Raw genomic sequence first — 15117 nt, 5'->3', positions numbered from 1 at the left:
GCCAGGATGGGGGCCAGGACAGGAGCAGCAGTCAGGGACATTTGTCGTGTGGCTGTTGGCTGCTTTTTATGGGCCGAGCATTTCCACAGTAAAAAATGTTCTGATCGACTCGATTACTATTACAATTGAAAATATATAGTATATATTATATATGCTGGATATTTGTGTAACGTTATAAGAAGGGATATATACATCACATCTTTTGTTTGTAAAATTAATATTATTTTGGTTATTTCCTTGTACTTTAAACTATAAATTAAAAAACTATTAAACTCTACATTAAATTTCAGCAATTTGTATCTCTGATCAAACTTTTATAAACTGAAGTCCAATTAAAGAAGGTTTTCTTCGGTGAATAGCTATTAGTGCTCCTAATTTTTAATTAAAATTAGTAAAAACAAATGTGGTTTTTTCAGTGCACTTGGAATGACAGTAAGAGCCACTTGGAGCATGCAACACAGCACAAGTGAAATTCAATCAGTGCGTGCAACTCGCGGCCACTTGGAAATGCTGTCTGTGGCTCGCCGCCTCCGCAATCCAATGACAGAGCAGGCTAGCCGTGGCAAGATGGGGCGAGACCAGGCCAGGCAGGGTCCTCGATGCAGTGATCCCATTCCTTTTATTATTGAGTCATAAAACACGTTTTAATGTCATTTGACAGGATGCACTTAACCGCTATCGCGTACAGGGTGTCTATTAGTCGGTTGACGGCGCCAAGGCGGCCATTTCTCATCGTAAATATATGGCGTATATAGGGCAGTTATCCTGATCCCCATATGCAGAGTATGTTTTATTGCCCTCGTCGAATATTTATCGGAAGGCGAATATATATATATTTTTACGGCCCTCGCTATGATTTATGTGCATCCTGTTGCGTGTGCGTGGATCCTTCTTGCAAGGATATCCCTGCAATTTCCTCTCCTTGTCATTTCATTTCATTTTCCCCGGTTTTTTTCCTGCGTCCGACAATGTAACCAGTTTATGACGCTGCTTGCCAAGTTTCCGGTCTGCCTAACACATGGCTTTCCGTGGGGGTTCCCCCTTTCTCGATTGCCTTCACCGGCAGCAATTGTTACGACAATCCTTCTGAGTCCTTCTCAAAATTGAGTTTCCTATTTTGTTGTAATACGTTATACACTCCATGTAGTCAAAGGAGGATTCTGCTGGTGACAGTCGTCAGCAGGTGAAAGTCCGGTGTCCCAGGACTCGCACCCAAAATCCACTCGGCTAAGCCAGCCATGTCCTTTGTGTCCGTGCCCCGGCTCCTGGTTTATGACACTCGAAAAGCGAAGGGGGAAAGGGAAATGGGCAGGGCTCGGCAGCAGTGGCGACAAATTGAGTGTAAATATTCTTACGATTGTTTTGTTGCCACTGTTGCTGCAGCTGAGTTGTAAAAAAAATTTTGCGAGCTGCGTCAAAATGTCAGCAGCGTCGATTTATGTCGTTTTCTGTAAACACTTTGTTGTTTTTGCCATTACACTGCGGGGGAAAATGTGCTAGGCCTGATACCAACTCTTGACTTTAATTAAAACAAGTTTTTTTTATACCAAAAAGACATAAAGATCTGGTTTAAAATAAGATAAACACGAGGGTTTTCTGACGAACTCCTACATTCATTTTTTTTGCCGTGTACAGCCTGGGTCCTGATCCTGTTTGTTTGGGCAAAACAGTTTGCACCATCGCGCGGCTGAAAATAATTAAGTTTCTGATTCATGTCGACACCAGGGAGACAAAGGCGAGTCAACTGCTCATCTTGCTGAAAGGGCACGAGGTGCTGGCAAGGACATGCAGCTTGCAATTTGCCTTTATCCCTTGCCTGCCACCCTCGACTCCCTCGGCTCCTTTGGCTGCTTGCCACACACTCGCATTAAGCCGGCGATTTATGTTGCATGAAAGGAGCGATAAGCAAACAAACGGACCGCAGATCCTGCAATCCGAGTGCTCCTCGCCTTTGTTTGTGCCAGGACCCAGGAGGGCCTCCCCATTCGCACACTCATGAATAAGCGTTTACTGGACCGGCTAGCCGCTTGCAGTTCCAGTTACTCGCACAGTTACTGGGCAATTATGCGCTTCTTAAAAATAAATTAATGACCAACTCTGGAGCAGCCGCCGGAGAATCAACAGCGAGAGAGAGAAGCGAGGAGCAGCAGCGACAACAACAACGGCGAGGGACACTCCCCCAGGTGAACTTTCGTTCGCCTTTTTAATTAATTAAACGGCAGGAGTTGGCTGCAAAGAGTCTTTGATAAGCCCTGGACAACACGGACTAACTCTTTACGATCGTCGCGGGAATGGCTATAAAATATTTGTTCAGTCGACTTTTAATTAGTGCGATTAGTGGTGATTAAATTTGCTTGCTGGTAGTGGGCAATATTTGGGAAGCTTATGTTGTAACTATCTTTTAAAGTACCAGTAATTTTTCTTATGTTGATAATAATAGTAATTCAGGTATTCGATTTATTTCTTAGAACAATTTAAGATATATGTTTGGGCAGAAATACCTGCCTTGCGATTCATTAAATTTCCAAAACAATTTCCCCAGTTTGAATGCTGAATTTGAAGTTCATTTGAAATTCAAATGCAAACTCTATAGTTTTTAGCTTTAGTTAGTTTTTAATGTAATGTAATGCGTTTCAGTTTTAATTTCATGCCTGCGCTGCCGGCGGATATTTAATTGAATTGAAAAATGAATGTTGCACGTGCATAGATTGAATCAATGTCATGGCATCGAGTGAGTTTCTCAGCAAATGCCGTGAGTGCGAACAGGTGTCGCCCAAAATGATGTGTGGGGGTGTTGGCGTGTGTGGTTTTTCCCCCTCATTTACACATTTTCCCACCGGTCATTTGTTTTAATTTCCCACAAAATGTCTGCTAATCATGGCATTTGCTCGTTTACATTATGTGGTCGGTACTCGCTGCGTTCGCCCTTTTTTGCTTTCACTTTGGGGGCAGCCTGTGCAATTTTTGTTGCATGCTGCATATTGCATGACTTGCCACAGAAATGCTTTCAGCGCTTCGGCATTTCGGCGACTCAGCGTTTGTCGCCCCTAATGAAGCCGAAAGATCCCTGCACGCCGATACAGCGGGAATATTAATGGCTAACCCCATCGGTGCGAGCTAATAAATCATCTCCTTTAATACGATCCAATCATGATTTTAATATTCGAACATAACCTGTTTGTATTTACCTTAACTCGCGACTGGCAAACGACATAATAAAGGAAGCTCGAATAAAACTCGTATCCGGCAAAATTGTTTACACACAAAAGAAAGGCTTCCGTTTTATGAGCCACCAGCTCAAAGGGGTAACACCTGCCGGCGAATTGTGGGGGGCTTGGCGATGGGTAGGGAGTTCGGGGAGGGCCTGTTAAACTTTAATTCCACAACAAAGCCGTAAAAATGAAACTGGAAACATACCATATAGCCAGGACCAGGCCACATCAAACGCATTGCACTAAGCCGGGCTCACTTTGTCTCCTTGTTTTTGCACAGAAAAGAAAAACTTATCGATATTGTTTTTGTGTTTTTATTAAAAATGTTGTTAAAATTATGTGATATAGAAAAATGAAGAGTAAAATTATATTAAAATTATTAATATAATTTATCGTTAATTACCGTCTCTAAGGACTCTGGTCTGGTTTTTATATTTTAATTATATTTATAACTAATATAAATTGTGCTTTGATTCATCTTATTAATTATTTTCTTGATTCTTTCTAATTGAATTTCAGTTTGCCATCTAAAATCTGTTCTGGGATAATATTAGTAAATATTAAAACACATTCCATATCAATCAAATCGTAATTTTAAGAAGTAGAGCTTACACCTTTGTTAATTCCCTGATATTTTATAATTCTTTTTGTTATTACCAATAAATGGAAATCTTAAATTCCTATTTTTATTCCCTGTGATCTGGCTGTCTCTCCCCCTGGACACATACAACCCCTTTGGCCCTGAATGTACTGCTCTGCTATGTAAAATCTTTGAAAATAAAATATGCTTTCCGCTTGCTATGTTTTTGGCCTGTCCAAAAGCAAATATGAGCGGACGACAAAAAGGGCCAAACGACAAACTGGGAAAAATGTTGCATAAATTAAGCAGAGAACAAGCGCTGGCAATTGGCAGGGGCGGAGGCATTAGGGGGGTTTCGAACGTAAGCAATTGCCTTGGCTCTGACTTTGAGTGACGTTGAAGCGTGTCTTAAATTATGATTAAGCAGGGGAATTAAATGGTTTGTGTTTAGCCTTAATGTCCTCCTCCTGGAAAATTAATGAAAACTGTTGCGAGTTTCAATTATGTTTCGCCCCTCAACCCCCCAAAACGGGCAGGGACTACTGCCCCTTTTGCGTTTTGTTTGGACAATGACAAACTACTTGCATGTGTGCTCTTCTGTTTACTTTTCTTTTGGCTACGAGCATTATTATCTTCCCATTAATTTCGCTCGAGAAATTTAATAAAAAAATTAACCCGTTGTGTGTTTTTAATTTCTCAATTATTATGACTTTACGGCTGTTTGTCTTGGCAGCAGCTCCCCTTCTTTTTTTAGCTTCTCATTGTTTATATCTATATTTGTTTATATTTGTACAATGTTATATGGCTTGGACTCATTTTTAGCGTGTTTTATCAAAGCCGCAGCCAAAACATTTATCGGCCAAGTGAGTAAATAAATAAGCCAACGGGGGGGAAGATGTTACAAATGCGATAAACGACAACTAGTTTTTTGTTTGTTTTATACTTTACATTCTTTATTCCTCGGAACGAGTGAGTATTTGCCAAGAAACACGAGAATGCGTGTGCTGAGTTGACAATTGCTACGAAGGGCCAAACAATCATCGAACGGCAACGATAACTTGCTGGAGGACACTTGAGACTTTGCCCAGGGATTGCAACAAGGTTGTCAAGTTTGGTCAACTTTTTCTTTCAAACAAAGAGCATGTGTGAAGGGATGTCCTCAACAAAGTTGTCACAAGTGTCCAGTGTTTAAGTTTGGTTTTAAACCCAATTCATAGCTACACACACGAAAGAAAGATTTACACTTGGAAAAATAATTAAACTGAAATTAATAACCAAGTCTATTTACTAGCATATTAGGAGCCTCATCAGTCCAGTTTTGTTCTTTGATATTAAGACTTGTATCTCTTTAACTCTTTTCTTATTTCTTTTTGTTTAAGATCAAGTAAAAATGTTAGTTTTATTCGTTATTTTGAGTTCAAGATGACTCCTGGAATCGTATTTTAAATAATTTATGAAATGATTTACTATGTGCTTAAAATCCATTAACAAATTTAAGATTTGGGTTTTACTAGATTCCTTTTAATATTTTAATGAATTAAAATTACGTTTTTTTTTCGAAATTTGTTTTTTTTTCAGTCAAACCCCACAACGCCATAATTCGAGTTCAACTCGCATTGGAATTCACGAATTTTACTGCTCTTTTCAGGCATGATTAGGGGTCTCTTGGCATAATCTCACCCCTCCTAATTTTTCCACAAATTTCCCCGAGCTCTGCACTTTGCACTGGCGATTGCAGTTAAACTTTCACATTTGTCTAGTAGTTTGCGTTTTATTGCAAACTCCCCCTACTATTTTTTTTCAGCTTTACCCCCGAATGCAGACTGTCGCCGCTTTGGCTGTTTATTTGCAGAGCACAAAGTGAATAAAGTGAATTTTTATCAGCTTCACAAGTAAATAGACAACAAGATATTCTTGGCAAACGCCCCTGATTTTGTCTTGTTATTTCTTCTTTTTTTGTTACTTTTTTTCTTTTTTGGTGGGGATACATTTTGCTCGTTTACTCTGTTTGGGAATTGAACATTTTAATGTTCTGCATATGAATGGATTTCGCTCTTGTTGTTGCCCATTAAAACTTAAAGGGGTGGGGGCAGAAGGGGTGGGCCGGGGGTAAACAAATCCGAGAAGAAAGCAAAGTCAGCGAGGTAAAAACGTACATGTGCATATGATTATGTAGTGTTCATCTGCTTTGAACGATTTAAATATACGCGATTTTCACTTTTATCACTCTATTCGGTTCAGTGTTTTGTAGTTTTCCGTAGTGAGTCACTCTGGGGCTTAATATCATGACACTTTGCTTAAATGGATTTTATGTTCGGCGCCTTTTAAGGTTCGCAAAAGCCATTGCAATCCGCCAGATCAGGCCCCGGCTCTTAATTTGGCCAATGATTGCCGGCGAAGAATGCAGTTTCTGGCAAATTGGCTTTAGCCGTCAAAAGCTGAATTGAATTGCAGTGGTCTAACATCTATTTCCAATCCCAATATATTTATTCGACTCAATATTCCTGACACCTTTTGCCCGAATAAATCTCCACTGATGAACTGGCCAGCAGAAATTTCGCCCGCTATCTATACATTTATTTTTACAATTTGTTTATGTTTTGTTCGCGCCACATTTTGGAATTTTATCTGTCCCAGCTATTGTTGTTTCTGCCGGCGCGGCTTAAGTGATTTCTGGGGCAGACAAAACTGATTTATTTGTCCAGCGCCAGCAGCGGGATGAAGTGCAGGGCGGAGCCAGGGAAAAGTTTTGTCTGCCAAAACCGCCAGCCAAACCGTTTCGGAGAAAGTTTTCCCCCAGTTGTTGCAATTTTTGCGGCCATTCGGCTTTGTTTTGGCATTCCTCCTTCTCGTTTTCGATTGCAGCACAGCCTTGGCAGCAATTTGGCAGACATAAACAAGGGGAAAATACAAAAGGGTTCAGAACTAGCTATGATTATTTGAATAAGTTCTTCTATAAACCCTGTGAAGAGAGGTTTTCTTAATTTGTAGTTTTTAATTAAAAACTTTAATGGAAACTTAATAAACATTCATACGATATAAACAAAAACCAATTGAGATATTTTTAATATTCAGGAAACAAGAGGAGAAATCATAAATAATCAAGTTATACACGTTAACCACTTAATATATATCATGACCTTGTTTTATCTTTAGTAACTGCCCAACTTTGACCCTATAGCTAGAGTATCTTCAGGTCAGGTCAAAATACAATTGTTGGCTTTGTGGCCATTACAGCCACAAGTTGTGAACTTGGCCAAAACTAGGCTACAATGTTTGAGCCGCAGCCAAGAGCACTGTCAGTGGCAGCTAGAGTAACAGTAACGGCAATGGTAACCAGAACAATTAGCGCTGCCGAAACTGCTGAGCCATAAGTTTCCATTGGCAACAAGGCCACACCGCACTCGGATTCGGATGCGGATCCTGTCGTCTGTCCTCCGTCGCCTGGGGAGTCAAGCACCCCTTTTGGCAAAGAACAACAGGGAGCAGAAGGAGTCTAGTCAAGACGAAACTAAATTAAATGCGGCGGAGGGGACAATTATTCTGTCATTTATCTCATATATGGCATAAAGTTGCGAAAAAGTTCCTTTTGAACTCGCATTTGAGCTGCTTAGCGACACGTGGCCTCAGCGACTGAGGTAAACTTTCCCTCCCGCTCCTAGCTGCAGTGCAAAGTATATTAAGTATACGCCGTGATATGCCTCCCCGGCGGATACTTTACTTTTATTTACTTGTCGCTGGGCATATTAAATTTCGACCGGCATCCCAGCCTCCCCGCTAAATATATTTTCCCCACAAAGTTGAATGAATTTGTTACTTTCAAGGCCTCTTCCATCGAATTGCTTTCCTGGGGCCCTGCGTGAATTGAATTAAATTGCGCGATTGAAGCATAAATAAATTCATTAAATACTTTGACGGATCCAGTGGTTTTCTAGCTTATATTTAAGGCCTTCGATCTGTCCCGGGCGCCTGGCTCAACAGGTTGTAGGCTCGCCTTTCCACCTGAACCCAGCCCGAGGACAAGTACAAGTCCAAGTCCAAGTGGGGACTTGACCTTCCCAATGCGTTTTATTGATTCAATCATAAAAATAACTGCAGAATGATTTGGAATACCTTTTGTGTCCTGCATTTGTATCTGTATCTTGCCGTGGCCTCAGCCACTCAGTGCATTTTGTATCTTGTATCTCAATGCCGGTGCTGTCTCGCAGCTGCCTCATTATGGATGAATTTCAATCGGACCGAGTGATTGACAATAAAGCCAACTGCAAAGAGCGTTGGATTATTGTCCGAGCAATGAATGGAACTTGGATTTAAGATATAGCTAAAAGGAAACTACTAGAACACAACGAGAATAACTCCAAAAGTGCAATTTCCCATACATTTCTAAAAGGATATATACCAAAATACCAATTAACCTGTAACTAACAAACTCTAAATAACTCATTATTTAATAAATAATAATAAGTTTTAATATACATTTTAAATACACAAATTATTATTATTATTGTGTATTTTATTTCAATTAAATATTTATGTGTTAAACAGTTACTAAAAAATAGGAATTAATTATTTTAATAAATAATAGTAAATAGTAAAACATATTTTTATATTCACTCTTTTTTCATTTCAATCCTACATAAGTTACCTTCCTTAATTTACCATTGTTTTCACCTGAATTTAATTTTTTTACTTGTGTGAAATTTAACCAAAGCTCTTCTACTTTCAGCCAGCTTTTGTTGAAGCTTGTGCCCAGTCCCGGTGGCTTACAGGGGAGATTAAATTAACTAGCTATTAGCCTCGGACCTGCCCTTTGACCCTCTCTCGCCAGATGTATGTATGTATCTTTTTTAGCCACCTTCCTTCGCCCAGGGAACTTAATATGCATCGTCCTCATCAGCCGGGGTCCCAGTTAATTTCACCTTTTAGGGACTATAGTAGTAATCCTGCAGACAGCCTTAATGCCCGCACATGCCAACAAGCTCCGGCAGCATAATGCGTCAAATTGCTAATTAAGAACTGCAGCAGCGGCAACTTTTTGCCCCCCGATCAGTGGCCATGTCATTAGGGTCCAGAGAAGCGGGGAAAGGGCAAAGGGAAAAGCGGGGCAAATCCCACCCGAAAAGGGGGAGGCCAAAGGACTGAGCTTGCGTGTTAAGATATTTGATTATGACAAACAGCACACGGCCACACACACTCGCTCTCTCTTACACACACACACACACACACTCACACTCACATACCAATTAGTCGAAGGCGTGTCCTTTAGCTCTGAAAAGTAGACTACGCTTTTTGTTGATACGCTGGTCATTCAACTATTTGCGCCAAAAACCGACGCAGAAGCCGAACTGAATTTGTGTCACGTCACAGTGGCAGTCTCGCAAAAAGAGGGAAAAACTAATTAAGGGCTTAAAGATAGCGACAGTGAGCGAGCGAGCGATTAAAAATAGTCCGAGTGGAGGCTGCACACGCCTATTTTTAGGGTCAACCCTGGGGTCAAGCACACCGCCGCGGCTAGACAGGGCGCCACCAGAGCCACCTGGCAAAGGCTTCGCCAACGGTGTCTAATCAACCCCCGAAACCCGGGACACATTTAAAAACCTCCAATTTATTTGCGTTGCGGCGCCACAAGAAGGGTTTTTGGTCAGCCCACTGAGGCTGCAATAATGCGAATTGATTTTCGCCGGCTGCAGACAACGCCGCATCCGTATCCGTATCCACATCCGCAGCCGTAGCCCTATCCGCATCCGCTGCCTGAGGACACACACCACAACAACAAGTCACTGAGAGAAAAATGTACAAGAATCGTTAAAGACTTTTACTTTTGTAAATACTTTATTTGAATAATTAATTAGTTACAATTAATTCAACAACTTAGAGCTGTAAAAAATAAAGAACAATTTATTATAGAAAGACCAAAAATATCTAAGACAGGTCCCTAAAATTTCTTTCGGTGCAAAACATCCATCACCACAGCCGAAACTCGATTTGCTGAAAACTTCCAATTCGAATTTTACGCCTAAATACTTGAGGAAATTGTTGATTTGATTTTGGCCGCGTGAAAACTTTTTAATTAATTGGCCCGACTTGGCAGTGGCTCTATTTGCCATTTGTAGAGCTTTTTGGGAGTGCAGATCTGGATTTGGTTTGGAATGGGCAATGGGTCTCGGGCCATTTGAATGGCAAACGTGACCCAGAAGTTGTTGGCTCATGTTTTTGGCCATCTTCCCCGGAAGCGGACGTGACAGTAATAGGTCATGCTCGATTCCTTTCGATTTTCCGACGCGGCGCCAATAAAAAGTTTGCTTTTATTTGATTTTGATTTGATTTTTTTGAGTAGAACATAAATTTACCTTCGGTTTTCGTGTTGAAAGTTTCGTCCGTTTTTATGGTTTTTGGTCAGCAAAACTCATTCCAAATTCCTAAATGATCTTCAATTTACTTTTCATTTTTAGGCAATTCAACTAATCACAACAGAAAACAATTAAACACATTTATTGACAATCATCTTGAAGTGATATTAATGTCGGATTGCAGTTTTTTCTACGGCACTTCAAATGGGAAAAAGTAAATATAAGAAACTGTGATTTAATTTTAGTTAAGTAAGGTAATTTTCTTTGTCATTGAACATTTTACAATGTGTTTTAAAGGGATCTTAGAAATATTTTCTTATACCTTTCATACTTTGTAATTTATGAAGGTTTAATTAAATTTAAATTTTAAACATTGTGATTGCGTTAACACCTTTATTTACATTTTTTAAATATGAATGTATATTTTCCCTTGTTAGTATATCATTTTGACCAAAATAAACTATTCAACTTCAATATTTTAAACCTTTAAACCAGTTCGATTTTAGTTTTAATTAATTTACTGACGAATTTACTTAATAAAACTTTGGTTAAATTAAATTGAAAAACTTCGTTTCTGTATGAACTGCCTTGAAGCACTCCTTAAGCACAATTTCCGGCGGGAATCTCTTGCACACAAATTCACTTTTCACTTCTCGGCTTTTACAGCCTCCATCGCGGCGGCGTAACTCAATTTAAAATTCTTTTCAATTAATTGAATTTCGACTAATTACACGCACTTAGCACCTTGACGGTTTCCGCTGGTCTCGAGAAGTGTCAGAGGAAAGGCGCGCCAAAAAGGACTTCCGAACGCGACCGCCTTCGCTGGCCGAGTGACAATGCGTCGTATACGCAACTTCCTGCCGCTCAGTGTCGCGTTCCATCGGCTACTGAACGGCAGCTCGTTGTTTTTGCCGACAAACCGACGTGGAAGCAACAAGCGCGCACGCCAATTGTCCAGGAGCGGACTTGCCAGCCCCCTCTGCGCGCGGGGCTCCCCTATAAATCGGGTTTATTTGCTCACGCCCGCATTCCCAGTGACATCACCCATCCCCCAGCCAAGGTACAGTCAGTGTTAGATGCGTAATAAAAACGTCTGCATAATTAAACACCGGAGATTTCACTTAATCTGCGCACACTTGACATTTTTATCATATTTATTGCCGTGCGCCCTAGTCGGGCGACGTGGACCAGCGGCTGGCAACCACCTGTTAGCGTGGCGCCACCGCCATGTTAGCCAACATTGAGCTGCTGGCATTTCGGGGAGCTTTTCTCTTTCTTGTGCTGGTCAAGAGCCATGCACGAGCTTTCGATAACAGCAACAGGGTAATGTTAATCAAGGGGGCGGATCGAAACGGATTTATATCTATTAATTGTACTTTTAACTTGGCAATATAGATAGGCGGTTGTTAGTTTGAAATACCTTATACTAAATACTAATTAAGTTTGAAATTTTTGGTTTTGTAAATATAAAATAAGTTTTATTTAAAAAACTATATACGCAAGAGTTTGTGTCTTCTAAATTTCAATCTAGACATACTCAGCTGTACTCATCCGCAATCTATTCAATTAGTTATATCTTGAAATCAGCTATAAGTGCAGTTTTATGAATGAAACTTTAAAATTATTTGTGATTTCAAAAATACCTTTTATGTTGTAAATTACAACTTGTAATTTTATTAAAATCTAACTTTTTATATTATAGATGAAACGGAATGGAAAAACATTAAACCAATTACCATAACCTTGTATTTATATTCTCCTTTATTTGTATAACACTAAATTTTATTTCGAGATCTAGATGTGTCTACTATATGTTATAGCTGTCATAGTACCGGCGGTTTGGTCCAATTGAAAGAGCTTGCATCTGGTTTACTATTAAATATTTAAAGTAAAATACTAAATATTGAATGATCGTGATAACCAATTATTGTCTTAGTAGCGCTGTCTGAAAATGTGTTAAAAACTTGATGATGATGTAGAAAGCTAAAATTGGTTTGAAAATCTGCCAGCGTGACTTCCATAGTTTTTGTTTTTAATTTAATAATTTTCATAAACTTTAGTCAGTGACTGGAAAAAAGTAAAAATTAATACTGAATAAATTAAATATTGTATAATACAGTCCCTATTTTGCATTAAATTATTTAACATACTTTATTTTTTTTTAGCTTAAGTGATAGCAGTTGATTGAAAAGATTTATAAAATACAAATATTTTATATATAAATGTGATTAAAGATAAACTATTTTCTTTCGATTGCGTTTGGTCGGCTCAAAGTCCACCACCAATTTGCGAAATTTTTGTTTTTATATTACTGCAAAGTAAATGTGCATATATAATGACACCCCGTTTGCAATAAAAACACTGCTCCGCGGTCATACATCTTCATAAAGTTTTCGCACTTTGTAGCGTACGGACATTGTGTTTTTAGAATTAGATCTCTCGATTGAGCTCCCGAATTATGTGCGGTATCTTTTCTATATTCTCCAGGGATGGGAAACCGATTCCCCCACAAATCCTGCATGGCAGCAAACACAGTTTGAGGGAGCTGGCCTACCGGCAAAGTGGAAAGCAACGTCATCGTGGCCCGGACTCCACTGGTGTCTATGTGATTGCCTCGGAAGGAGTAGCCATGGTGCACGAACGCCTACGGGTAGTGGGTGTGGCAGAGGGCGATCAGCCCTTTGTCTCCGAGGATGGCGACCTTATCCTGGTGGCCAACGCAGAGATCTACAACTATCTGGAGCTTTCGGCGGAGATCGCGAAGAGACGCGGTTCCTACAACCCCAAAAGCGATTGCCACGTGATCCTGGAACTGTACAAGGATTACGGAGTGGACCTTCTGGACCACATCAGCGGGATGTTTGCGTTTGCCTTGTATGATCGCAGGACCAAAGAGGTCCTCCTGGCCCGTGATCCCGTTGGCATTATACCCATGTATGTGGGCGAGGATGAGTCTGGAAACCTGTGGGTTGCCTCGGAGATGAAGTGCTTGGTGGACACCTGCCCAAAGGTGGAGACCTTCACGCCTGGAGAGGCCCGATTTGGAAAGGTGGGCCAACTGCAAACCTGCTGGCAGTTCCAGCAGCCCTGGCTCAAGGAGGTTCCCACCCAAGCTTGCGACTTGCCATTACTTCGTTCCAAATTGGAGGCCGCAGTTAGGAGTCACCTCCAATGCGATGTTCCCTTTGGAGCTTTACTCTCCGGAGGAGTGGACTCCAGTCTTATAGCCTCTATAGCCACGAAAATTATGCGGGAGAGGGACCCCAATTACCGATTGAAGACCTTCTCTGTAGGTCTAAACGATGCCCCTGATCTGAAAGCCGCCAGACTTGTGGCCAATTATATAGACAGTGATCACAAGGAGATCCTCTTTGACGTCGACGAGGCTCTGGATAACATCAGGGACATAGTTTATCACCTAGAAACATACGATGTATCCACAGTAAGATGCAGTATCCCAATGCTCCTTCTGGCCAGGGATATCAAGAGCACAGGCATCAAGATGATCCTGTCCGGCGAAGGAGCGGATGAGCTCTTCGGAGGCTATCTGTACTTTCACAGTGCCCCCAACTACAAGGACTTCCACGAGGAGTCAGTGAAGAGAGTCCTGGAGTTGCATTTATCCGATTGCCTCCGCGCCAATAAGGTGACCATGGCCAAGGGCCTGGAATTACGGGTGCCCTTCCTGGACACGGGATTCGTAAACCATGTGATGCAGATCCGTCCGGAGGATAAGATTCCGGGACCCCTGAACAAATTCGGGGGAGAGCAGCAGAAGCGGCTGGAGAAATATGTCCTGAGAGCTGCCTTTGCGGACAACTATCTGCCGGAAGATGTTCTGTGGCGGCAGAAGGAGCAGTTCTCGGACGGGGTGGGCTACGATCTGATATCCTGCCTCCGACCATACACCGCCAGTCACGTAACGGATGAGGAATTTAAGGGAGCAGCGCTCAGGTTTCCCTTCAACACACCTGCTACCAAGGAGGCATACTACTACCGCTGCATCTTCGCCGAGCAGTTTCCCGGCGAATCGGCTATCCGGACCGTAGTGAAATGGGCGCCACGGCGCGATTGGGGCTGTCCCGAGGATCCTTCCGGGTTGGCTCAGGCCGCCCACCAGACCCAGAAAGGCAAATAGCACATATAATTTTATTTTTTTCAAAATATTTGTGAAAATATAAAATTATTTGTATGAAAAGTGTATATGATTTGATTTGGGTTTACATTTTTGTAAACAAATTGTTTAATAAATGAATAAATATAGGTATGTATTGCTGGCAAAAGAGCATCGGAGAGGCAAAAATAAAACCGGTCTCCGCTAATTCGTAGCACGTTTTTATAAGACTTGAGAACAAATGAGAGACATTAGACAAAACATGATTTTTTATGTAGTTACACTTGTTAATACCCTTTTCTCTTAGGCATAGAAGATACCAAAGCTAAAAATATATTTATTAACAAATGTTCTGATAACAAACTGTTCAACATTTATTTACGCAAAGAAAAGCATTAAATACATATATAAATAATTAATATTTTATGATTAATTTAAGGTAAATATAAAATTTATATTTTCTATTTCTTTACTTTGTAATTTTTTTCGGCTTGGTAAATATCCCTTACAAATATTTTTATAAAAACTTTATGATTATGATTGTTATGAAATAAATATATTGCGCATAATAAATATATAATGTTGGTCCAATTTTATATTTAAAAAAATGTTCTTAAAAAGTTGTATCCTTTGAGAAAGAGTAAATCGGATGACGAAACTGTTGATAAAGTATAATCAGCGCTGAATCGCGAGAGAGTAAGCGAAAAGAGAGGGCGTAAACAAAAACCAGCCGGCTTTTAAATTTTTTATCAATTATTTTGTAGCTCCCACTGGCCCAATTTTGATAAGAATTGCTGAATCATAAATAAATAATTTCGGGGAAGCCGTCTGTATAAACCTTTTTATTGATAATTATTAAAG

The 15117-nt window shown here is 40.4% G+C and overlaps 2 protein-coding genes across 5 annotated transcripts in view; one reads left to right on the top strand and one right to left on the bottom strand.

The window, feature by feature from the left end:
* Positions 1 to 10286, bottom strand: part of Ac78C (adenylyl cyclase 78C) — a 33225-nt gene extending 22939 nt beyond the window's left edge. For 3 of the 4 annotated variants that reach the window (XR_011444842.1, XR_011444843.1, XM_070285242.1), the window contains exon 1: positions 10143 to 10285. The gene's annotated coding sequence lies outside the window, so the exon portion shown is untranslated. Of the gene's footprint in view, positions 1 to 10142 lie in introns of all 4 variants that reach the window. The other variant, XM_070285243.1, reaches the window with a different exon arrangement.
* Positions 10287 to 12600: 2314 nt separating this feature from the next.
* LOC108085788 (asparagine synthetase B [glutamine-hydrolyzing]-like) lies at positions 12601 to 14280 on the top strand. Its single transcript, XM_017182535.1, has one exon. It carries the CDS (start codon positions 12601 to 12603, stop codon positions 14278 to 14280), a length of 1680 nt encoding a protein of 559 aa, XP_017038024.1.
* The last annotated feature ends 837 nt before the right edge of the window (positions 14281 to 15117 follow it).

The sequence above is a fragment of the Drosophila kikkawai genome, chromosome 3L (assembly GCF_030179895.1).
Source record: "Drosophila kikkawai strain 14028-0561.14 chromosome 3L, DkikHiC1v2, whole genome shotgun sequence".
NCBI classification, from domain to species: domain Eukaryota; kingdom Metazoa; phylum Arthropoda; class Insecta; order Diptera; family Drosophilidae; genus Drosophila; species Drosophila kikkawai.
The sequence above is the reverse complement of the archived record's forward strand: the minus strand, read 5'-3'. Positions and strand labels throughout refer to the sequence as shown.

Bases quoted from the DNA above. Each gene is read 5' to 3' on its own strand.
- LOC108085788 (XM_017182535.1), top strand. From the start codon at position 12,601: ATGTGCGGTATCTTTTCTATATTCTCCAGGGATGGGAAACCGATTCCC.